Source organism: Hemiscyllium ocellatum, chromosome 3 (assembly GCF_020745735.1).
Source record: "Hemiscyllium ocellatum isolate sHemOce1 chromosome 3, sHemOce1.pat.X.cur, whole genome shotgun sequence".
In the NCBI taxonomy this organism is placed as follows: Eukaryota; Metazoa; Chordata; class Chondrichthyes; order Orectolobiformes; family Hemiscylliidae; genus Hemiscyllium; species Hemiscyllium ocellatum.
This window is the reverse complement of record NC_083403.1, coordinates 86,312,960-86,338,656: the sequence shown is the minus strand read 5'-3', so window position 1 is coordinate 86,338,656 and position 25,697 is coordinate 86,312,960. Positions and strand designations below refer to the sequence as shown.

The 25,697-nt window shown below is 41.0% G+C and overlaps 1 protein-coding gene across 1 annotated transcript; it reads right to left on the bottom strand.

The window, feature by feature from the left end:
* Nucleotides 1-7,594: 7,594 nt before the first annotated feature.
* On the bottom strand, nucleotides 7,595-25,272 carry fam167aa (family with sequence similarity 167 member Aa). Its single transcript, XM_060821267.1, has 3 exons — nucleotides 25,195-25,272; nucleotides 14,371-14,764; nucleotides 7,595-7,858 (listed from the first exon to the last, which is right to left on the bottom strand). The coding sequence occupies exons 2-3, from the start codon at nucleotides 14,734-14,736 to the stop codon at nucleotides 7,595-7,597; spliced, it is 630 nt and encodes a 209-aa protein (XP_060677250.1). The 5' UTR covers nucleotides 14,737-14,764; nucleotides 25,195-25,272.
* Between the last annotated feature and the right edge of the window lie 425 nt (nucleotides 25,273-25,697).

Below are 25,697 nucleotides of genomic sequence, written 5' to 3'. Positions count from 1 at the left end.
TGAAATGCTGCTACCTGTGGAAGATTTGGGGTCTTGGATAGTCAGGTGGGGGGAGGTGTTTGGGTATGTAATGTACAGTCTATGATTGAATGTGATGGTACCGTGGGGAGAGAAAAAGTCTTAGCAGTGATGGAGGAGTGGACCAGGGCATCACAAAGTATATGAATACACTTAGCAATGTCAGAGTGAGGTGTGCCGACAGAAAATAACCCCAAAGTGTAAATTTGATATCAGGAATGGTAAGATTAATGAGATAATTTCCTGATCATTCTATCTCCTAAAGTACAACTGGAAGTGGCAGACCTGGGAACCTATATGTTTAAACTTGTTGATTTACACCAGCTGGACCTCGTATGCCAACTTGTTTTCTTTCATGCATCTGCACATTCCGTCCCTCAGTGACTTACTGTTGCCACATATTCCTGCCAATATCCTGCTTGACAGACACCTCAGCTGTAACAATACTGGTACCAGGCAAGGACATGTTTAACTGCATCCTATTAATAGAGCAGCTCTAAACATATCTTGTTTTGCAGCAACAGACTAGTTCAACATTTGTTGCTCTGATGTGAGACCATTTGCCCAAGTAATGCTACAATGCCATACAAAGCATGTTATTGCTTTTCTAATTAGATTAGATTCCCTACAGTATAGAAACAGGCCCTTTGGCCCAACAAGTCCACACTGACCCTCTGAAGAGTAACCCACCCAGACCCGAATTCTCTATTCCTGAGATGCTGCCTAACCTGCTGTGCTTTGACCAGCAACACATTTGCAGCCATTCCCCTACCCTATATTTACCCCTGTCGAATGCACCTAACACAATGGGCAATTTAGAACAGCCAATTCACCTAATTTGCACATCTTTGGACCGTGGGAGGAAACCGGAGCACCCAGAGGAAACCCACGCAGACACGGGGAGAATGTGCAAATGCCACACAGTCGCCCGAGGTTGGAATCAAACTCAGGTCCCTAGTGCTGTGATGCAGCAGTGCTAACCACTGAGCCAAGCCACCAACAGATCAACTCTTTGTGTATGACTCTCTCCTTTTATATTTATGCTTGAATGCCAATAGCAGCTTTACAATGAAATATGAAAGCATCTTCTGAAACATTAAATGTTGGCTTCATGTTAGTGATATATCATGCATGGAATCATAATATAGACTATAACTGATAGAATTTAACTCATATGTCTCCAATCTGTTGCGCTCCCTAAAATGGGTGGCACAGTGGCTCGCACTGTTGCCTCACATTGCCAGGGAAATGGGTTCAATTCCTGCTTCGGGCAATTGTCTGTGTGGTATTTGCACATTCTCCCCGTGTCTGTGTGGGTTTCCTTCCATAATCCAAAAGATGTGCAGGCCAGTTTGCTCTTCAGAGAGACAGTGTGGACATGTTTGGGCCAAAGGGCCTGTTTCCATACTGTAGGCAATTTTACCTAAAAAATTTGCTGGTTATAGATCCTGATTGCAAAGAATTTCAAAACAGGATGATGCAGCTACAAAACGTTTGCTAAACCCAATCCAAAGGTAAAATTAATGGTATAAATACTGACAATTATTTTGGTCATCATCATAACAAAAGCAATCCCACAGAGATATTTTCTTTTTCACTCCCGTCCTGAAAGTAATGGTTTCCAAAGTACAATCCAAAGGTACTATCTGTTCCGTGACAGATGTTTAGGTGATGGTTTTAATACCACAGTTGGGAATTGCATGGATTTAAAGTTCTACTTAAAAATAACAACCACCTTTTATATTTTAATCTTAACAACAGATAATTAAGTTCACCCATCACTCAGTTATCAAATACAATATATAATTGAGACAAATGGGGAAAGAAAGAAACACATCTGTGTTCCTGCTCCTGAGCCTTAGCAATTAATACCACCTACCACAGCAACAAGGTGTATTTACAAAGCACTTTTAATGATTTACACTCAGCTCAACTCTCTGCCACCTCTTTCGAACCCTCTACTGTTTCAATACCAACTGTGTCAGGCTGCTTGTCTGACACTTGGTGCTGGTATGATTTATAAGTTCCCCAGTTAAATAAAAGCAAACTACTGCAGATGAAAGTCTGAAATAAAGGCAGAAGGTGCTGGAAGTACTGGCGACTTCTCTTGGCTCAAAATACCAATTACTGTGGGATCAGATTTGACCAACAATAATAATCTTTAAAATTATCCAGTTACCAGTCATTGATTTTTTTCAGCAAGATTCCAAAGAAAGCCTGTCCTGAATGCATCAGTTGGAAATATCAGGGACAAATCCATTCAGTGCTGAAGTAACGTTTCAGGACAAGACATGTTTCTTTTCACAATACTTACTGCTGTACTTCAGGAGTTAAAAATCCCAGAGTCACCTTCACAGTGTTAGAGAAGCTGAGTGGTTAGGGTACTATGTGATAGATTAAAGGGTGGTGTGCCAGGTAGACAGCGTGGCAAGTGGGTGAGGAGGGTAGGGTGGTGGGTAGATAAGGTGCTGAGTGTGCCATAGAGGAGTTGAATTGTGTCAGGAGTCGGTGCTGTTAGCAGTATGCTGAGTTCAGCAGGATCAGGTTCAGTCAGAACAGTGGCTTTAGCAGGGCTGGGGATTTGTCACAGCCAGCAGAACTGGGACAGGCAAAGAGGTGTTGACTCCAGCAAGGATTGGTGGGATAGACTGTCAGCTCCAGCAGGATCCTGGAGGTAGGACTGGTGAGGACTCTAGACCAACTGAGTGAATGGGGGATGCTGTCAGCTCCTTCAGGGCCAGAAACATAGGGGTCTCAATTCTAGACTGACCCTTGTGACTCTACCTTATAGTTTTGGGTAGGAATAGTATGCAAGGGAATGGTGGAAAAGCAGGAGATTGTCACAACGTAATAAACTTTATTATTCATTCATGGAATGTGGGCTTCACTGACTGGCCAGCAATTATTACCCATCTAGTTGCACTTGAAGGCAATTATTGCTTTATTGAACTGCTACTGTCCGTTTGTTGTAAGTAGACCGACAATGCCCTTTGAGGGAATTCCAGAATTTTGATTCAGTGACAGTGAAGAAACGGATATATTTACAACTCAACTCGTAAGTGGCTTGGAGGGAAACTTGCTGATGGTGGTGTTCCCATGTAATGATGTTTGTTGAACAGTAGTGCAGGCAGGAATGGCTTGTTGCACAGAAGTCTGTTTTTTGGATCGAGTTTCTTTCTCTCCTCCTAATGTCCTCTTTGGTGTCAACTTTTGTTTAACAGTGGTGGAGGCTGGTACAATTGCAACATTTAAGAGGCATTTGGATGGGTATATGAATAGGAAGCATTTGGAGGGATATGGGCCAGATGCTGGCAGGTGGGACTAGATTTGGGTTGGGATATCTGGTCGGCATGGATGGGTTGGACCGAAGGGTCTGTTTACATGCTGTATGGATGGAACCTTATCCTTATTTGACATCAGTTCTGCCATACACAGTTAGTTGTAACGTAATTTACAGTACTAAAGAAAAATGCTCATGAATCTTGCATAATTTTGACAGCACAAACATTGCCCATAACACTGGAAGTCAAATTTTTGTACCTTGTACTCATCAGGACTGAAGTACAAGAAAACTCGCTTTCTGGAGAAAACTACAATTTAACAGATTGACATAATGAGGGTGAAACTGTAGTTCTAAGATAAAACCTGTGGGAGCTTGGAATTTAGTTCAGGGCCTGGAACCACAAATTTCCAGCACGTATGAAATCTCCAAGAAAGTCAGATTTGGGGGATATGGATGATGACTCTGTTCACTGCATTAGTATCAGTACTTTAAGGCTGCCTGGCAATGTTTTGGGTTAACCACGGAATTATGTGGTCCAGCAGAACTCAAAATCTGCTGAGAGAAAGCAGAGTTTTCACTCTGTGCTTAGTGAAGGCCTCAACACTGCAGAACTTATCCAAGCAGTGCAGAATTTCTCTCTTCCTGTAGTTATGGAAAATCCAACCACCTTTGATCAGAATCAGTAAAAATTCAAATTGACTTTGGTTTCCTCTCATAGATTTTATTAGTTTCAATGATGGTACAACAAAGTTAAAGCTACTGATGAGGTGGAATTTGTTTTTATTCAATGGAAATTGACATTAAAAAATAACTGATCAATTTAAAATGAGAAACGGAAATGATCTTTGATTCTTCAGTGGGAATCATGTCAGAGTATAATGCTATTTTTGGTGTGAAGCCAAACAATTACTAATGGCATCAAAGAACGAAAAAAAAGCAAGGTATTGCTGCTGGTCATTGACTTTCTGAACTTGAAACAAATACAATCTGACATGAAATACCACTGTTGAACATCAATGTCATAACAGCATTTACCCATAGCCAGCAGTGTATTGTATCAGGATGTTACGGTGTGGTTGGTTACATGACGTTTGTTTCTCTAATGCACTTTTTTCTATCAAATATTTCTTAATTATGTGTTAATTTAGCATTACCTATGCTAATTTTCCAAGGACATTTCTGTTAAATATTCACTTTTTATCCATGTAAATCTAAATAAAACACCTGGAACACTTACATACAGAAGGCATTTTGTCATACAGAGAAGGGTATATCCATTTGGAACGTGTTCACTCTTGCTTCCTTTTGTCAGTCAGTAACAAATAAGGCTGCAATCAGTTTCCCCCATCAAGCCTGATCTTACATGACTGTCTATGTCCATTTTTATCCATGCAGTAAGAATATGATATAAAACTGGATCAAGAATTGAAATTGGTGCAGTACTAATCATGAGAGAAAAATATGACATTTCAGGTTAATTTTTCTCCTGAGGTTCAATGGTTTGGGTACTGAACCATACAGATTAGGAACATTACAGTTTATTAATTAGTTTCCAGTGAACTTTAACACTGCCAGAAGTTTTGTATGGGCATTAGGCTTGATTGAACAAATACTCTGCTTTGGCTCATGAAGAGTAGCCAGTTAAAATGAACTGAATGGTTACTAATCCCACGGGAACCATTCTCCAACATAAATCACTGCTTTCAGAAGACAGAGAAAAGCTAGGAAAAGAATGGAAACTGAAGTTTTATGGGAACTTAAAATAATGGCCTAGATCTTCCACCAGCAGTTGCAGAATACTCACCCTTCTGCACTAGCTGTACTACAAACAGCCAAAATTATGCATACAATTACTGCTCCATTTTGGCTTATGCAATAATTCTCTGTGAATGATTACTCAGGCTTTCTGTTCTACCATGACAAAGGAGGTATTTCCTTAATTTGCATCCTATTATCTGCCTTTACGGTTCAAGGAGTTGTTTCCCAGCAAAACTATGGCCCTGTTAATTAAATTAACTTTAATGAATCAATTTAAACACTTGTGAAGTCCGCAAGAGATCTTGACTTTCTTTGCATTGAAATACTTCACAAGTTGAGACAAATGTGCATCAAATCAGTGATTAATTTGATTAGCTTTCTTTACATTTCTTGTTCACTGCTTTGTACTTTCTTACCTTTACTTTGTTGGTTTTTTTAACACATCATATCCCATCCTTCAGGTGACAAACAAAGGCGAGCAAATCTTTCCCGAGCCTTGGTTAATGCTTGCCTGTTTCTTGTTATTTAGGAGATTATGACAACAGGATCTTAGTGATTCCTTGGCAATGGTTGGCAATCTAGTATTGAAATCTTGACGAAAATTTAGATTTTAGATTAGATTACCTACAGTGCGGAACCAAGCCCTTCGGCCCAACTAGTCCACACCGACCCATTTCCCTTTGACTAATGCACCCAGTACTATGGGCAATTTAGCATTGTCAATTCACTGGCCTGCACATCTTTGAATTGTGGGAGGAAACCAGAGCATTCAGAGAAAACCCATGCAGACATAGAAGAAAATGTGCAAACTCCACACTGACAGCTGCCTGAGGCTGGAGTTGAACTTGGGACCCTGGTGCTGTGAGGTAGTAGTGCTAACCACTGAGTCACCTTGCCACCCAATTTAGGATTCTTCATTTTGTAAAATTGCATCTCACTATATTGCACATTACAATGCATTGATGTTTTAACTCCCTTTGTTTCACAACTGTCAGGATCATGCTCAACAAGTGAATTAATCTAACTGCTTTCCTTTTATAATTACTATAGTGCATTGGATTTGTTAAATGTTTGATTCCATATATCTAACTTGAATTTTTACTGCAATGTCTCTCAGAGATTTGACTAATTAACCTTTTTATGGGATCTAGTCTCATTTCAAGGTATGTTTGTCGTTTTCAGATTTTAGTTCGGACATCTGAGGAGCACGCAAATTATTTGCTTCTAGACATGAACAATGCTCTGAAAATTCCAGCTTTCTAACAGTACACTCCAGTAACAAAATTGAATCATGTGAACATTACTGGATCCCAATTTGTACCCTAACAGAGCTCGCAATCCGACTGATTAGATCTGGGTAAAGAGGAGAGCGATTTTTGCAGAGACTGCAAGAATGGTGTCACAAGGCATTTTCTACAATTCTTAGGGGCACTACCCAGTGTTAGTTAAAATTATAAATCAATGTTGGGCCATGATAACCCAGTGGTTCTATTTACAGGCATTCTGACCATATATGCTTTGGCTTGCTATAGTACCAATGAGGGAAACTGGTGCTCATGCTTAATTATTCTTCCTATTGCCTTCACCAGATTGGAAAATTTGGCAGGCTGTATAATGAGCAGCCAATCCATAACTGTGTTTCTATCAATACTAGAGTTGTAAATTACACCCTTCAAGAAATTTACAAACACCAGCTGGAACTACCAACTGTTTACATTTTTTTCCATGAATATTCTAATACAGTTGATTCTGATATAATACGATATGCTGTTCTTGTGTTTTAAGAAAATCACACAAGAGCTTTGACAAAGGGGCAGTTAGACTCAAAACGTCAGCTCTTTTCTCTCCTTACAGATGCTGCCAGACCTGCTGAGATTTCCAGCATTTTCTCTTTTGGTTTCAGATTCCAGTACCTGCAATAATTTGCTTTTGTTCCACACAACAGCTGTCCCATTTACATTATGGGACCAGAATCACATTACAGCCAATATAGATAAGGAAAGTTCCTGTTCTACAAATAACTGTCTAAAATCTTCACCAACGTCAAGCCAATTTGCATTGAGGAAATACGTGTTATAGCATAACTTACTGTACTGCATTCAGTTTGAAGGTCCTTCTCTCCTGATTACAAAGAAGGTTGGATATTTTATCACAGGAACCTGGCTGCGGTGACACAATTGATTGTGGGATTTCTGGAAAAGAAAAGTGGAAAAGTCTTCCCAGGTTTCACGCTTCTCATCTCTAATGATGAGAGCCTTTACTCTTATATTGGAGGAGATCGGACTTTGTGGTCAAATAGCCTGCAGTTACCCTATTTGGAGTGTTTCCATTACACATGGTCCGATACAACAGCAACAGTTGTGCTCAGAAAAGGCTGGGAGAATAAAAAGGAAACAACAAAATTGCAAAAAACAGGCAATAAAAGCATAGAAAAGAAATAATTCAGATTACTTTCTCTGTACTTCTGAAGCTTACTGTAGTCATCTCCAAAGAGAAACTGCTGACAATCTGAAGTGCACAGTACTTTCAGTATTTTTAACATAAAGAAAATCTCCTGGAATTAATGTTCATTTTAGTAACGCCAATAAGTTTGAGAGGTGCTGATAGAGTGAAGGCATTGGTTACTGGGAAGTCACAAAACAAATCCGACAGTTCATCCCTCTCCTCCAGTTCATAGGTGGCATCATTAAGCATTCGTTGGTGAAGGTGGCAGGTCTGTTCAATCTTCAACTTGTTGATGTCACTACGAAGACGCATCAGTTGTCTTGCCAGCTGCTGGTCTTGCAGACGCATTTCTGTCTGGTTTAAAAATAAACCCTGTGGATCAGTACAAGCAGCAAAAACAGAGTCACATGAGTTCAGTAAACCGGCACATTTTCTCAACTGCTGTTCTTAGCAGAAGCATCGAATATTGGGCCACTATCTTGAGTTATGCCTGGACTGTTAACAGGAATAAATTAGATGAGCTGAAAGGGCCTTCCACCCTTGATAAAATCCATGCCATAAGCAAGTATATTTAGAAAAGTATGTTTGGGGTCATTTAAAATTCACTATTTTACCTCTGGCAGATTACATTCTCAAATGGGAATGGGCTTTGTGTGCTACTTACCCTTATCAAACTGAAGGTGGGCAGTCATGATTTGGAAATGCCAGTGTTGGACTGGGGTGTACAAAGTTTAAAAATCACACAACATCAGGTTATAGTCCAACAGGTTTAATTGGAAGCACTAGCTTTCAGAGCGCTGCTCCTTCATCAGGTGGTTGTGGAGGACCCAATTGTAAGACACAGAATTTATAGCAAAAGTTTACAGTGTGATTAACTGAAATTATACGTTGAAAAATAGCTTGATTGTTTGTTGACTCTTTCATCTGTTTGAATACCAAGATAGTTTCACTTCTTTCATATGTAAATCACAAAACTCCATACAACCCCTTTCACAGGAGGTGCTGCAAGACGTGTCAGAGTGTGGGCATGGATACCACCATTACACGTGGGGACACCTCCCACCATGTACATGGCAGGTACTCATGTGACTCAGCCAACATTGTCTATCTTATTCATTGCAGGCAAGGATGCCCTGAGGCATGGTACATTGGGGAAACCGAGCAAAGGCTATGGCAGTGGATGAATGGGCACCGTACAACAATCAACAAACAGAAGTGTTCCCTCCCAGTTGGGGAACACTTCAGCGGTCCAGGACATTCAACCTCGGACCTTCGGGTGACCATCCTCCAAGGCGGACTTCGGGACAGGCAGCAGCAAACAGTGGCCGAGTAGAGGCTGATAGCTAAGTTAAGTACCCATAGGGAGGGCCTCAACCGGGACCTTGGGTTCATGTCACACTACGGGTGACCACCATTGCACTATACATACACACACACACACATACACACGGACACACGTACATACAGACACGCACACACACCCTTAAAGGCACACACACTCACACATGCATCCTCTCACAGACTTAGACCATTCTACACTCACGCACACACATATACACTCTCCCACAGACACTCACAACTCCCCACCTCAGACACATACACACACACTCCCACACTCACACATTCACCCCTCACAGACTTAGACATTCTACACTCACATACACACTCTCTCTCACACTCACAAACCCCCACCCCAGACAGACAGACAGACACAAATCCACATGCACACATATACATATATGTTTGTGGGATGAATTTATATTTGCAGAGTTACATTGTACTTTGCTCAAAAACTGCATGCATTCATATTAGACTCTGTTAACTCACTTTTTAGATTAGAATCAGTCTAAACATTATGGCACAGACAGAGAACACAGGGGGCTAACACCTTCAACATATTGTTTGGCTAACACCAATTGTTGCAGTTAACCTGAGAATGCAACTTTTTAAAAAAAGGTTTTGTGATTTACATATGAAAGAATGAAATCATCATGGTATTCGAACAGATGAAAGACTCAACAAACAATCAAGGTATTTTTCAATGTATAATTTCAGTTACATCACACTGTAAACTTTAGCCATAAATTCTGTCTTGCAATTGTGTTCTCCACCACCGCCTGATGATGGAGCAGCGCTCCGAAAGCTACTGCTTCCAATTAAACCTGTTGGACTATAGCCTGGTGTTGTGTGATTTTTAAAGGTGGGCAGTTTAATTGAACAGTAAGGCCAAACACTAACTGTCAATCCTTCTATTGATTCATCAGTCTTGTATGTGGAACCAAATACAAGTATTCACTCATCTGAATAAACTTACTCCTTTTTGGAATGATCGAACTCTTACTCCATACCCTCATTGTTTCCAAACAGTTTGCTGTCTATTATCCTTGCCTATATTCAAATTCATTAAATTATCCCAATGTCACTGTTCATCGACTGATGATGCCTTTTGTCTTCAGGTCTTGAGATCCTTCAAGATTTTTTTTCAGGTTATGTTTGTTGGAAATGAATCATCTCATCTGCAGGACAACTCACCCAGAGTTCCTCAGGGTAGTGTCCTTTGACCCAGCCATCTTCAGCTGCTTCAAAAATGACCTTTCCTCCATCTTAAGGTAAAAGTGGAGGGATTCTATGATGGCTGCATAATGTATAGCACCACTTATAACTCCTCAGACACTGAAGCAATCCATGTTCTGGCACTTCAAGACCTGGACAATATCAGGCTTGGGCTGATAACTGCTAAGTAACATTCATACCACGCAAATGCCAGGCAGTGACTATCTCCAAAATGAGTAATCTAACCACTTCCCCATGATGATACCATCATTGAATCCTCCACTATCAACATCCTGGGGGTTACCATTGACCAGAACTTGACTATCCATATAAATCTAGCACTATGGCTAAAACAGCAGGTCAGTTGCTAGGGATCCTGTAGCTAGTAACATGCCTCCTGAATCCCCAAAGCCCCAATACATATATTTCCTTCACGATCGAAACACACTAGCAGCGGTGTGCACCATTTAAAAGACGCAGTGTAGAAATCACCAAGGCTTTTTAGAAAGCACTTTCCAAACACAAGACCACTACAATTTTGAAAGATAAGAGCAGCACATACATGAGACTATCATCATCTGCAAGGTCCCTTCTAAGCCTCTCAACATCCTGACTTGAAACATATTGCTGTTCCTTTTGTGTCGCTGGGTCAAAGTCCTGAAACTCTACCCACCCACACCCCTCCTCCTGGCAATAGCACACATAACACCAAATGTACTGCAATGGTTCAAGGAGGCAACTCATCATGACCTTTTCAAGAGTGATTAGGGATGGGCAATAGATAATGGGCCAGCCAATAGCAAGGACATCTGCTGAATGATTAAAAAATGATTGGTTGAAATGTAGCTGAATTATAGTTTTTATGAATATTTGGCATCAATTTAATAGAAAGCAAATTCACATCAGTTTTAATTGATGGGACACAAATCAATATGACGAAATGTTTGCATTAATAAGGTTGTGAAAATGTACAGGCTGGATTTTATAGTCCCAGCCGATGCGTGCGTTTTCAGGGTGTGAGGGAAAGGAGGCTTGTAAAATATGTCATACTGGTACATCACCACTTCCTGCCCACCAGAGAATACGAGGAATGGGTAAGGTATCCATTAGTTTTCATGCCCTTAGGTCTAATGAGGTCCTTACATGGTCAGCTATTGCCCACTTAAGACGTCCACTGTCATAAAACCATGAGAGATGCCACAAGTGAGAATGCCATTTTTTATCCTTTTGTGGAGACCTTGTGCATATTGTGGGCAACCCTTTAAGAAATGCACTCACTGCATATCCACCCATACAAAGTTTTGACTATTTGTGCCTCCCTTATAAAACATGCTACTTCAGTTAATATCCCTTGCCAGGCGAAAGTGGGTACTGCAGATGCTGGAGATTAGAGTCAAGAACCTGGTGCTGGAAAAGCATAGCAGGTCAGGCAGTATCCGAGCAGCAGGAAAATCGACATTTTGGACAAAAGCCCTTCATCAGGAATTTTGCCCAAAATGTCGATTTTCCTGTTCCTCAGATGCTGCCTGACCTGTTGTGCTTTTCCAGCATTGCACTCTTGACTCCAATACCCCCTGCCAGCCCCACCCATCTCTGGGGCACCTTATTTCCTCCCTACCAAAAATGTGTGGAACTTATCTCGATTCGGTGCCCATCTTCAATCTTTATAGGCTTACTTGCAGTAAGCCTTACTTACATGCAGACTTGCAGCATGTCTTGAAGGGCATTCTTCCACTACTCTATTACTGAGTGGAGGAGGCCTGACCCTCAGTCACAGAATCATAGAATCCCTATAGTGTGGAAGCCATTTGGTCCATCATGTCTACACCGACCCTCTGAAAAGCATCACACTGCCACTTGCAATACCCATTGGCAGAATGCTCTGGATACACAGACTTGAACTGTAGGGCTCATCAGCAACTGACATCGAACGCCATTGACACTTTGCATGCACGGATAGGCACCAGCTTGCAGACTGGATCAGACTACATCTTAGCCCTCACTCACTTAGAATCCACATGCATGCTCATAGCATACATTTCCTCTAATTTTCATGTTGATGCATAGAATCCTGAGGACCATATGCATCAGCAGCTTCTGGATCTGGATGCCAATACACAGATTGATGTGTAAAAAAATCTCCAAGTGGCTGAGAAGCTGTACAGTTTAGGGGAATGTTGCTCATGCCATCTCTGCCTTGCCTTGTTGTGCCAATTAGTGCAGTCACAAAAATAAGCAATTCTCAGCCTGGGGGGCTGCACATATTGCTGTATAGCACTTCGCTACATTAATCTCAGACCTGTGTCATGTACCAGAGGTTATGCAGCAAACATGCTGCAAGTAGATAGCCATGTTTCAAAATCTTAGAGGACTGATCCTTATTGAATTACATGGAGACGGGAGTTTCTGGCACATTAAGTCAAGAATAGACCCGGATACCAGCCTAGGGAATTGGCCATGGTAAGGAATCTGGTCAGTGTTTTACTGGTCAGCAGTTGTCTCTCTGCAGTCTGGGAAGTGGGTGAGTCCTTTGGCTTTGTAGCAACATGTTCGTAGGTTGGGCTAACATGTTGTGGGAAAATATGTGCAGCAAACAGGGTTCTGGGCACACCTTGCCCGTGGATGTCTGATTCTGTCACTCAAGGGAGTGGCCACAGTCAGTCTGTTGGATCTGTCCATAGAAACTAAAGGGAGGTGGAGCGTATGGCCTCTGCTGCAGGACAGTGTGGCAAGAAAAGCACAGCAGGTCAGACAGCATCCAAGGAGCAGGAAAATTGACATTTCGGGCAAAAGTCCTTCATCAGGAGTAGACCCTCTATTCCTGATGAAGGGCTTTTGTCTGAAACATCGATTTTCCTGCTCCTTGGATGCTGCCTGACCTCTTCCAGCACTGCTCTAATCCAGACTCGGGTTTCCAGCATCTGCAGTCCTCATTTTTACCTGGACAGTGTGGCAGGTCAATCTTGGGGATTGGGGCTTCAGGGTCAGCAGGGCAGCAATACCACTGTGGGGGGAGGGGGCAGCAAGATTTGCAAAGGGGTGACATGGGAAAACATGGGTGGGAGCAGTGTAATGGGGGCCAGGGGTTTGGTCCAGGGTGAGTAGCACTCTATCTTCAAGAGGGTTGGCAGTGGTATGCCCATAATGCCATTAAGGAAGGAGTTCCAGGCTTTTGATCCAGTGACACTGAAAGAACTGGGTTATATTTTCAAGTCAGGATGGTGAGTGGCTTGTGGTGCCCCCATGTGTCTGCTGTCCTTACCCTTCAAGATGGCAGTGGTCTTGGGTTTGGAAGGTGCTGTCAAAGGAGTTTTAGTGAATTTCTGCACTGCATCTTATCAACGGTGCACTGCTGCTACTGTGTATCAGAGGTGGAGGGAATGGTTATTTGTGGATGTGTTGCCAATCAAGCAGACTGTATTGTTTCTGGATGGTGTCAAGCTTCTTTAGCATTGTTAGAGCTGAACTCATTTATGGAGTATTCTATCTCACGTTATTAAAGCCATGCATGCAGATGTTCGTGAACGCAGCCTTATTTTATATTTCACTACCCATTGATATGTTTGAATTTACATTACCATTTTGGCATTTGCTTTGAAATGAATGGCCACTGCTCAGCAACTTTAGATTAGATTAGATTACCTACAGTGTGGAAACAGACCCTTCGGCCCAACCAGTCCACACCGACCCTTGGAAGAGTAACCCGTCCAGACTTATTTCCCTCTGACTAATGCACCTAGCAGTACGGGCAATTTAGCACGGCCAATTCACCTGACCTGCACATCTGTGGACTGTGGGAGGATACCGGAGCGAACCCACGCAGACATGGGGAGAATGTGCAAATTCCACACAGATAGTCGCCGCAGCTGGAATCGAACCTGGGACCCTGGTGCTGTAAGGCAGCAGTGCTAACCACTGAGCCACCGTGCTACAAATGTGTGGGTTCTTTCAATGCAAAGTTGCTGCTGCGTTGGTGTGTGTAAACAGTGTTTTTCTGATAAATAATCCTTTTTATGATGCACTGATGCAAATATTTTACTGTGAAATTTATTGAGCCCTGTGTACGTGTCAATCAGCTTTTTGGCAAAAATAGGGACTGATGAATAGCATAATACTTGAGGCAAGTCGGTAATTAGATTATTGAAGTAACATTTAAAGCTGAAGTAAACTGAACTGAAGTAAAACAGGGCAAAAATAATTACAGCAGTTCATCTTAATATTATCTACTTTGCTGAAATGTTCCTTAGGAGAACCAGAAAAGAAAAGAATGTCTTTTTAATCTTAAGAAGGAAACAGAACATGTTTGAACTTACCAATTCCTTCCGGAGCCAGCTCAGTGCTTCGTCCATATTCTCAAAGCCACTAAGTTTTCCTGAAGTCAAGTTGCCATCGCTGACAGAACTCCCACTGAACTGTCTTTGTGTTTTCTTGAAGTTACTGGGCTCCTCACCAGGCTTCTTTGTCATTATGAGCCCTTGGTCCTCCAGCTTTGAGCTTTTCCAGTCTTTCCCTTCAAGTTTGGCTTTCCATTCTAAATAGGAAGGTCTTCTGGTTTCAAGCCTCAGTTTTTGAGTAAGTGCTTTCAGACTCCTCAGATGGTCATCATTCTGACTGTCTGGGTTGTCCTGTCCATCTTCGAAAAGCTTTACTTCAAGTTTCGGCACAGACTGCGTAGCCATTGTGTCTTTGTTAAACTATAACTGATTTCTGTAAAAGAGAACAGATTCTCTGAAATCCTATTCTGATGAGCTGTGTTTAGAAAATTTTCAAACTCCTAGTATTGAAAATTCTTTTCAATTAATGTACTATTACTTGAAGAAACAAGATTTAATTATGAGTTTGTTTTAGTGGCAACATTTTATTTTCTTTATAGTGCAACATTTTATTCACAATACAGCATGAAGTAAAATAACTACATCTGAAGAAGGGTTACTGGTCTCAAAATGTCAACTCTAGTTTCGCTCCACAATGCTGCCAGACTGCTGAGTTTCTCCTGTACTTTTTGTTTCAGATTCCTAGCATTCACAGTTCTGTCTTATTTAGATTAGATTCCCTACAGTCTTCAGCCCACCAAACCCATACTGACCCTTCGAAGAACAATCCACCCAGACCCATTCCCCTACACCTAACACTACGGGCAATTTAGCATGGCCAATTCACCTAATCTGCACATCTTTAGATTGTGGGAGAAACCCAGGGAAAATGTGCAAACTCCACACAGACAGTTGCCCAAGGCGGGAATTGAACCCAGGTCCCTGGCACTGTGAGGTAGCAGTGCTAACTGCTGAGCCACCGTGCCACCCTAGCTATGAACTAAAATAACTTCCTTTTTACAATGATAGCTTAATATTTTTTGCTAATTTCTTTAAATATAGATTTCTAAAAGTTCTGATAAAAATCCTGATATCAATTGAAGCAGAATGAAAAGATACTATACAAATGACAAAGCGTTACTTCCCTTGGCATTTTTAAGTGCCACACTGTAAGGCTGTGTGCTTCTCCACACAGCACATTTCCAAGTGAACACTGAAATTGCTGGTTGATTGCCCAACATAATGATGAACTCTCAAATGATAGTCAAAATTCAGATATTATTACACAATAGAATATAGTTGGTGTAAATACATGTTATCAAATTCAAAGCCCTTTTATTAACCATCTTTGGTTGCCGATGTTACAATAATACCGGATCTAGCTATACAATTAATAAACACAAAGTCATTAGTTATAATACAGCATTTCTGCTGGGAAGTACCAGTGCAGTTACAACAAAGATATATAAAAAACACACTGTGGACATTGAGGAACATCATGAATTTACTTGTGGATTCTTCCATTCAGCCACTAGAAACTTGGCAGGGGATGGTTGAAAACCCTGTTTATGTCTATAACTGGGTTTTATGCTGAAGCTACTATAGTTGATTGGGAGAATTCCACAATTCAATAAAGGATTGCTGGAAAATGTTTTTATCACCATCAAGGATTTCCACCTATATTGCACTGACTGCAAATGAAAACTACTCAAGAAAATTGGAATATGAAAAGTGGAATTCATGGCCACTAAAAATGACTGCGATAAACTGTCTGCCTCAAAACAGTTGGCAGGTATTGCATTGTGCTGTGTAGATATTGTTCTCAGCTTAAGTGATTGGTACAAAACAGAGAATAAAGAGAGCCCCCCACATCACCACCACCAAACCAGAATACACTGCATTCACTGCATTAATTGTTATCTTGATGCTGAATCTCTGGATTCACCAACAGCAGATCACACAGAATGAGATGTATGTGATGCCCTGCTTCTGACAGGCAGTTCGTTCTTTGTTAATTGCCACCTTATCTGTCAGCACCACGATTCAGAGGTCAGGGATTTTCAACAGCCAGCTGCTACATTTCATTTAAAGAGTAAATGACACTTTGGCACTTTGTAAACCCATTCCCCCTGTAGATTCAATTTTCAGACAATCCTTTAAATAGCTTCTTAATTGTCTTGCTTCAAGCAGGTTTGCAGCTGCTTAAATAAGAAAATAGAGTACTCTGCTGGATGTCAGAAACTGATTATGATTTAAATATACAAGTGGGCAGAGAATGCAATATGTACAATGTTGTCAGTTCTACTGGTTGTTGAATGGTCCACCAACAAGTTTTCTTAAATCACTCGTGGAATGTTGGCTTGGCTGAAAACTGGCATCTGGGGATGCTGAGCATCACTTGATGAGGCTTCAACTTTATCTTTTGCATTGATATGTTGGGCTCTTCCATTAGTGAGGATGGGAATATTTGTGCAGCCTCCACCTTCAGTAAGTTGTTTAATTATCCATTACCATTCACAAAAGAAAGTGGCAGGACTGCAGGGCTTACATTTGATCTATTGTGTGATTGCTTAGTTTTGTATGTGCTGATATGCAAGTATCCTATTTAGTAGTTTCACCAGATTGATACCTCATTTTTAGGTATGCCTGGTGCTGCTCACGGCATGGTCTCCTGCATTCTCCATTGGATCAGGGTTGATCTCCTGGCTTGGTGTTAATGGTTGAGTGGGGGATTTGACAGGCCATGAGGTTGCAGATTGTGCTGAAGTATGTTTCTGCTGCTACTGACGACCCACAGCACCTCATAGACGCCAGTCTTGAGTTGCTAGATCTGTTCGAAGTCTGCCTCATTTACAATAGTGATAGTGCTACACTATGCAATGGAGGTTATTTTCAATGTGAAGGTGGGATTTTTTCTGCATAATGACTGTGCAATGGTCACTCTGATCAATACTGTCATGGACAGATACATCTGCAGCTGGCAGATTGGTGAGGATGAAGTCAAGTATGGTTTTCCATCACCACATGCTGCAGACCCAGTCCAGCAGCAATGTCCTTTATGACCTGACCAAGTTGGTCAGCTACTGAACAACTGTTGGTGGTGGACATTGAAGTCCTGTACCCACACTACATTCTGGAACAGTACTGGTGGCCATTTGTTTTTATCAGCGGATATATGGTAATTAGCAGGATCTTTCCTTGCCTTTATTTAACTTAATAGCATGAGACTTCATGGTGTCTGGTGTCAATGTTTAGGACCACTAGGACACTACCTATGATGCCATCTTGAGTGGATCTGCCCTATCAGTGAGACAAGACATATCCAGAGATAGTGATGGTGGTGTCTGGGACCTTGTCTGTAAGATATGTTTCTGTGAATATGACTATGACAGGCTGTTACTTGACTAGACTGTGAGATAGTGCCAAATTTGGGAGAGCTATCTCCCAGATGTTAGGTAGGAGGGCTTTGCAGGGTTGACAGGGTTGTTTCTGCTGTCGTTGATGCCAGTGCTTAGATCAGGCCAGGTAGTAAGTCATTTTCATTTCTTTGCTGACACCCTATTAATACAAATGAGTGGCTTGCTAGGCCATTTCAGAGGGCAGTTGAGCATCACATGTCAGCCAAACCAAGTGAGAATGCTAGGTTTCATTCCCTGATGCACAGTAGCGAGCTAGATGGATTTTTTTCCTGACAATGATTTCATGGTCATCAGTAGATACTTAATTTCAGACATTTTAAAAAAAAAGAATTCAAATTTGACCATCTGTTGTGGTAGGATTTAAACTTGGATCCTCAGAACGTTAGCTAAGGTTCTGGATTAATAGCCTAGCAATAATACGATCAGACAATTGCCTCCCCTTAACAAGTATTGCTGGAGACTGTTCCGGAAAGGAATTCTGGGCTAAAGTTTACCAGAAATCAGCTAATTGTCAATTATAATGAGTTTCAAGGAGAGTTTCTCTCTGAGAGTTTTCTCACATTATCTTCTCACGTGTTCCTCATCACCTGTCCGTCAGCCTCTGTGGCGTCTCACTCATCACAGGACATGTCCAGCACCTTCCAGGTTTCCTGGCATCAGTGCCATCCTTAAACTCCAGCTGTATGTGCGCTGCTATAGACATCTACAGCTATTCTGCACGATTTGTGTCAACTGCCTCAGATATATGGGACAGAAGGAAACTGGGAACCTGCTTTGTCAGAGAAACGTGGAGGTGTGGGTAGGCAGGGGATACATGGTCACCGTCCATGGAGTATGCCCTAAAGACATTGATGCTTCATGTCCTAATTGAAAACCTGAAGGGGCAAGGAGCAATTTGCAGTCACCAGGTTATCGTTCTGACTTCCATGTCGGGAATTGTCACTGTCTATCTGATGGGCATGAAAATGGAAAACTGCATAAAAGTGAGGGGACATGACTTAATAATGAGGATGTTAATGCATGTTAATAAGCTTCTTACCATTTATCACAGAGAAAATCATCTTGCTGCTTGGTTGGAAAATGGGACTCCTGGCTCGTAGTGCCAAGAAGCACTTCATGTGATTCTCCTTTCTCACCATTGCCCATGCTGTAGCTGGGAAGATTTCACTCCATTTATTTTCAATGTTTCTGCCTGAAATTGAATTTCTATTAAAGTGGAAGGCAGGCAGCCCCTTGTCCCTACAGTGTCCAGTGAAACTCAAAGCTGAGAATGTCCTGACTGTGGCCTTTGGTGAGTATCATCCAATTCAGACCAATGTTTGATCAAGTTAACAATCCTTTTTGATATCAATGCTGCACATTTGTACACAGCCTGCCTCCTCCCATAAAAGTTAGATCTGGATCCTCTAGGCCAATCTGATCACCTTTCAAGTCTTATCTTATGTAGTCTGGACATGCTAGTTCTTAATTAGCTTTCTTTCCTGTTGATAATAACAAGAAAGAAGATTTGCCTGGTTGGCAGGAACACTTCTGAGCTGCTGAATCTGTGCATTGAATGAAGTTGTGGATTCAACTACTGTGGTTGAGCTTCTTAGAAACACAGAATGGTTACAGCTAGGAGGCCACTCAGACCATGCTGGTCCTGCAAAGGAGTAGTCCACTTGGTGAAACTTTCCTCCCCTTTTTCCATTGCTTTGATGTTAAGAGAATGTTTCCTTTCATGGAGGGAATTTAGAACTAGGGGGCACTCCTCAAAATGAGGAGTATCCCATTTAAGGTAGAAATGAGGCATTTCTTCTTCTTTGACTGTTTGGAATTCTTTTCTCCAGTGTGCTGTAGTCATTCAGCATGTGCAGGACTGAATTATTCAGATTATATTGGATTGAGTGTTTTGAGGGAACAGATAGGAAAGTGGAGTTAGGGCTATAATCACATCAGCCATATCTTATTGAATGGTGGAGAAGCCTTGACAAATCAGTCTATTCTTGCTCTTGTTTCTTGGGTTTTGTATTTTGAACAGACTCATGCATCACCTCAATAGTATTTGCATTATTTTGGTGTATTATTTTGGGAGAAGAAATATGGAAGATACAGCATTTGGATTAGTAAAACAAATTTTATTACTGCTTTATATTTTATCGCATGTTTTTAGGAGAGGTTACAGTTTGATAAAATTCTTTAGCCAAGCTGATCTTCAAGAGAGCTAAACATTTGGCCAGGAAAGCTGCTGCTATCATGGCCTTGCAAGTACTTGATGAAAATAACCCTTGCCCATGCATTTGGCATTTTTCAAAGGTGGTTGTATATTACAGCACTTAAAAGCAGACTTCTGAGGATTTCGACCTCCACTAATCTGACAGTACAGTCCTTACCTTGGTCACGATTTCTGTAAAGAAGAATTTCTGGATATGGATCCTAAATTTACTCACTTTAACTTGTGACCCACTGTTTTTCTCTTGCAATGTGATTTAAAGCAAATTCTTGATTTGCTTTCTGTGATCCCCTATTAAATGTTTTTTGAAAGGACAATTCATTTCCCGCTGAAAATCCTAATATATTTCAACCTTTCCTCACAGCTCAGTCATTTGACATCAGAGATTAGTTCTGCAATTCTTTTCTGCACTGCCTCCCATGACTGAATATCATTCTTGCTTGTCAATGAGGTTCTGAAGAAGGATCACTTTCTACTTTCTCTCCACACATTCTGCCAGGGCTGCTGAATTTTGCCATGAATTGCTGTTTGTGTTTCTGATTTCTGCAGTTCTTTGGTTAATTTTATTTATCATGACCATAATTGGATGAAATCACAAAATGAAATACAGTGTAATGGTTAATATATCCACTTTCAGAGAACTTTGTGCTACAAATCAGTTTGCTTTGACAGTCAAACACAAATTAAAATATATAGCCAAATGGAAATGAGCAGAACACGCTTCAGAGAATAAAGATTTTTAAAAAAAGCTAAAAGGATAATTTTTCAGTTCATCCAATTTAGGTACACTGGTATCTCATCTGGTTTTCATTTATATAAATTATTCAAATATAGGCACAAAAAAGAATGATATTAAAATTTGCAAGTAATACTAAACTGAGGGCAAGAAAAACAATGAGTAACAATACAGAATACTTAAATAGATTAATTTGTTGGACAGGTGGATGGCATATACAGTTCAATACAGAGAACTGTGATATGGCAGTGGCATATTACAGTTCACTCGGAGTGCTGTGGCAACATCTATGATGGAGCGTCCAAGATTCTTTCCATCAGATGGCTGACCTGGAATCTTTTCAACTCCTACTGTCTGTGCTGGAAGGATTTGCAGATTAATATCCAATCTGTTTAGCTTCATTATGGACACACCTCCCTAGGCCATCAAGTAATGGATAAGATCTGAACCCAGAGTTTCTGGTTCAGAAGCGGGAATGCTGACCAATGCTCCACAAGGCCATCACACAAAGCTATAAATATTGTTCATGTGAAAATAATAGTAAATGGAAGAACATTCTAAATGGTCAGATTCTTATTAAAATGATGGAATCTATCAATTCAAGATGATGGAAAATGCATAGACTTTTATTATGGATGTGCACAAGAAGACAGATTGGATTATGAATTTTAAAGTAACACTGAATATAATGGAAAATTAGACTTCTGAATTATACAAAACTTTGACTGGGCCACTTTTGAAGTATTCTATAAGTTCTAGGCACTTCATTATAGGAATGATGTGAGAGGCAAGGAAAACATACTGCAAATAACTGATCAAAATGCCATAAATGAGAGACCGTACCTCTGAAGACATTCTGAAAGGGTAAAGAAAATATTAGTGATTTGTTAATAAAGTATGGTCTGAAAAACTCTGTCAGTTCTGACATTTACCAGCCATAGTCAGGTGGGAATGTACAGAAGGCCTAGAAATGTAGGCACACCAAATCCTGACCTGTGCAGCCAATTTTTACAAGGCCTTGCTTTGGGAAAAACCTAAGTCTGTCAAATCATGATCACCAGTGTCAATGGAACAAGCAAAGGAGTTAAAAATCACACAACACCAGGTTATAGTCCAACAGGTTTAATTGGAAGCACACTAGCTTGCAACTAGTGTGAATGTAACTCTTTTAAAAAAAGATTTTGTGATTTACACATGAAAGAAGTGAAACTATCACTGTATTCTAACAGATGAAAGGCTTAACAGACAATCAATTTTTCAATGTATAATTTCAGTTCCATCACACTGTAAATTTTTGCTATAAATTCTGTGTTAGGATTGAGCCCTCCACTAACACCTGATGAAGGAGCGTCACACCGAAAGCTAGTGTGCTTCCAATTAAACCTGTTGGACTATAACCTGGTATTGTGTGATTTTTAACTTTGTACACCCCAGTCCAACACTGACACCTCCAAATCAAGCAAGAGGAGGACAGCTTTACAAGCTGGGAATTTCCCTGGTCAGGTTGAGAGCTGCTTGCCGTGTTGTCAGGTAAAAGGAAGTGTCGTGCTCTCGAGTAGCAGAAGTAGGGCCCATCCAGTGATCGGGACCTGCCACATGACCCAAGCTTTGCAGACAGAACACTTCAAGGAATGGTGGAAATGATGCCTAAAGCAATAAGCTTGATGCTGGAATTCTTTCAAGAAGCAAGTCTCACTGCAATAAACTTTATGTCTTCATTAAGGCAGCTGAGATCTTTCCAAATGGCACTCTTAAATTGCAGTGCAATATTTAAAAGGGAGTAGCACATCCTGATCTAGAGACGTCTTACAGTGGACCCCAGCATTTACATTCGGAACAATAGTGCTTGGATTTCCAATGTCAGAATTATCAATAGAAACTGGAGGGGAATTTAGAGTTTTTATTACAGTGAGAGATAATTATTAGAAGACAGAAGTGAAATTTTAACTTTATTGCATCAGAAAGGAGTTGATCAGGGCAGGGAGTGATCATGGCATGGGTTGATCAGAACATGGGATGGTCAGGGAAGAAGCTGGTCAGGGTAGGATGTGGTCATGTCAGAGAGTGGTCGTGACATAGGATGGCTAGAGTATGGGATGGTCAAGGCCAGAGGTGATCAGGGTATTGAATGATGAATATCATTGTGAATCCCAACTCATTTTAGTTTGTTTATTTTATTATAAAACTGTTGGTGAGCTGCCAGTCAAAAATATCCTCCCCAGTTCTGAGGAAGGATCACTGGACTCGAAACATTAACTCTGATTTCTGTTTATAGGTGCTGCCAGACCTGCAGAGTTTTTTCCTGCAATTTCTGTTTTTGTTTGTGTTCCCTAGTAGGTAGTTTGCTGATCTAGTGGTAGACAATTGGGTGGGTTAATGTATAATGACTGAAAGTGAAGATTTTCACCAATTTCTGAAAGGACAGCAGCACGGGCTTCAATAAGGAAAAGAAGCAGCACTTAGAGTTGCAGGTACTTTATGTATAGAACCTACAGTACTAAAATATTAAGGTTGAAAGTCTTTAAGATGCAAAATTCATAAAAAATTGGAAACATGTATCCAGTCTTACTTGATTGCAGCTGAGACTCCCTCTAATTTTCAGAAAATTATCAGTTGAGACTTCCACCACATGTTTGAGCAGGAGTACTGAGGCTGGATGAAACATTAGTAAAATTATAGAATCCCTACAGTGTGGAAACAAGAAACAAGCCATTTGACCTGAGTCCACACCAACTCCGTGAACAGCATTTCATCCAGACCCACCACCCCATTCCTGTAACCCTGCATTTCTCTTGGCCAATTCACCCAACTGGCACATTTTTGGACTCTGGGAGGAAACCCACAGAAACATGGGGAGAAATTGCAAACTTCATACAGTCACCTAAGGTTGCAGTTGAAGCCAGGTCCCTGGTGCTATGAGGTAGCAGTGCTAACCACCAAGCCACTGTGCCACCCATCTGCTGTGCTGCTGATTGGTGTTAGAGGCCTTAATGTCTCACTAGCATTTATGAATGAGGTTTCTGTCTGTTTTTGACTGGAGCTGCCTGAAGTTTGCCTGAAAATTTGGAGAAATAGCTACATGAAAGTGTTGACTACCACTAGTCGCTGGAAATATTGTGAATGGTGAGAAGGATAGTGATAGTCTTCAAGAGGACAGAGAAAGCATGGTGAATTGGGCAGAAACTCAGCAGATTAACATAGTGAAGTTTGCAATGACAAATTTTAATATAAAGAATGAGGAAAGGCAATACAAAATAAAGGGCAGAACTCAGTGTATACTGAAACACCTTTTGCTATGAGTGCTTTTAAGGAGACTGGCCAGATTGAAAAGTGGTTAAAAGGCACACAGGATCCTGGGTTTTATAAATTAAGCACAGAGCATAAAAGCAAGCAAGTTATTGTAAAACTTGATGGAATACTGGTTTGGCTTTAACTATGCCCAGTTCTAGAACTTTGGCTCTAAGGCACAGAAATTTACAAGAATTATTCCTGGAATGAGAAACTTCAGTTTCAAGACATGAATGGATTGGGAAAGCTGGGGTTGTTATCTTAAGAAAAGCTGAGGGATATACTATAGATATTCAAGATCATGAGGAATCTGGACAGATTAGAGAGCACATATTCTCACTGGCAGAAGGTCAAAAAGCTCGGGATATCGTTTTAAGGCGAATGACAAAAATATCAAGGGTGGTGTAAGGAAAAACTACCCAGTGAGTGATTAATGCACTTTCACACGGTGGTGGAAGCAGATTCAATTGTGACTTTCAAAAGGGAATTTGGTAAGAGCCTGTAGTGAACATTCTTGCAGGGCTACATGGTAACAATGGAGAGATGGGACTGGCTGAGTTATTCTTGCAGAAAACTGGTACAGAACTCCGCGGGATATGTGGCTTCCTCCCGTATTGTAACCATTATGTGGGTTCATAGCTCTCCAATCCTAAGGAACAGAATATTCTGGTCAAGAGGGCTGTCTGACTGGTGTACTCCTCAAATATCTCATCAAGATAACTAGTTTCCTATTTTGAATCTAAAGATTTTTTTTCAGAGTCTGCTTCTTTACAGACAATATATATTTATACTTTAAATATAAAGCATATTTTAAATATTAGACAATTCGGAGTTATTAAGACTGGTGGATCTTTAATTGACTAGTTCATATCCTTATCATTGTAATAAATACTCCAAAGAGGGGAATCCTTCGTGGTTCGTCTAAATGGCGCACTCAAGAAATCAGACGCAGATTCCGGGAAGGGTGTTTAATGGGTTAAATGCCACCCCGCCAACCCATTTCGTTTCACCCTCTCTAACATTCGACACCATTCGTTCAGGTAGGTGCAAAAACAGTCAGAAAACAAACCCACTTTTCCCTTACAATGGGACGCCTGTTTTGATGAACCAGTAAATTCAACCAAACGTAAACCTCTATTCACATAGCACGGGTTAGAAGCTCTGCTCACCTGTATTTACCGAGATATGAACCGATGAATTATCGCACGCAGCCGATCAGTCCTGCTCCAGTTATCCATGCTGCAGGTTTCTGCACTGACTCAGCCCACCATTCACCTGCAGTCAGCACCGTGGCTTTATCAGAATGCAAGTCGCACGTTCTGGGGTGGGGGGAGAAAAGCTGGGATTTCTGCGTCAGGAATGTTGCTAGGAGACCATAAAAGATATTTTGCAGCCAGTTCCTTCCTGCTCCTTGTGACTGGTGCAGACTCCTATCTGTGCCTTCTCTGCTCTCTGCCACTGTCAGGGAATGCAACAGCAGCTGTCTGGTTGGGTCCTCGTGCTACCGATTTATTTACACGCCAGTCTGTTCACTGAAACTGTCTGCAGAAAGAGGTATTCCTACAACGCGCCAAGTATTTGTAAAATATTGTTCAACACCTTAACACCCTCTCATGGATTGTCAGCTGTTTGAAGTTTCCTAATTAAATCTTCCTAATTTAACTCTTAAAAT

Excerpts from the sequence above, each read along its gene's own strand:
- fam167aa (XM_060821267.1), bottom strand. The coding sequence starts at position 14,736 with ATGGCTACGCAGTCTGTGCCGAAACTTGAAGTAAAGCTTTTCGAAGAT. Across the intron at positions 7,859-14,370 it reads GCTGGCTCCGGAAGGAATTG|ACAGAAATGCGTCTGCAAGA; the intron begins GTAAGTTCAAAC and ends TTTTTAAACCAG.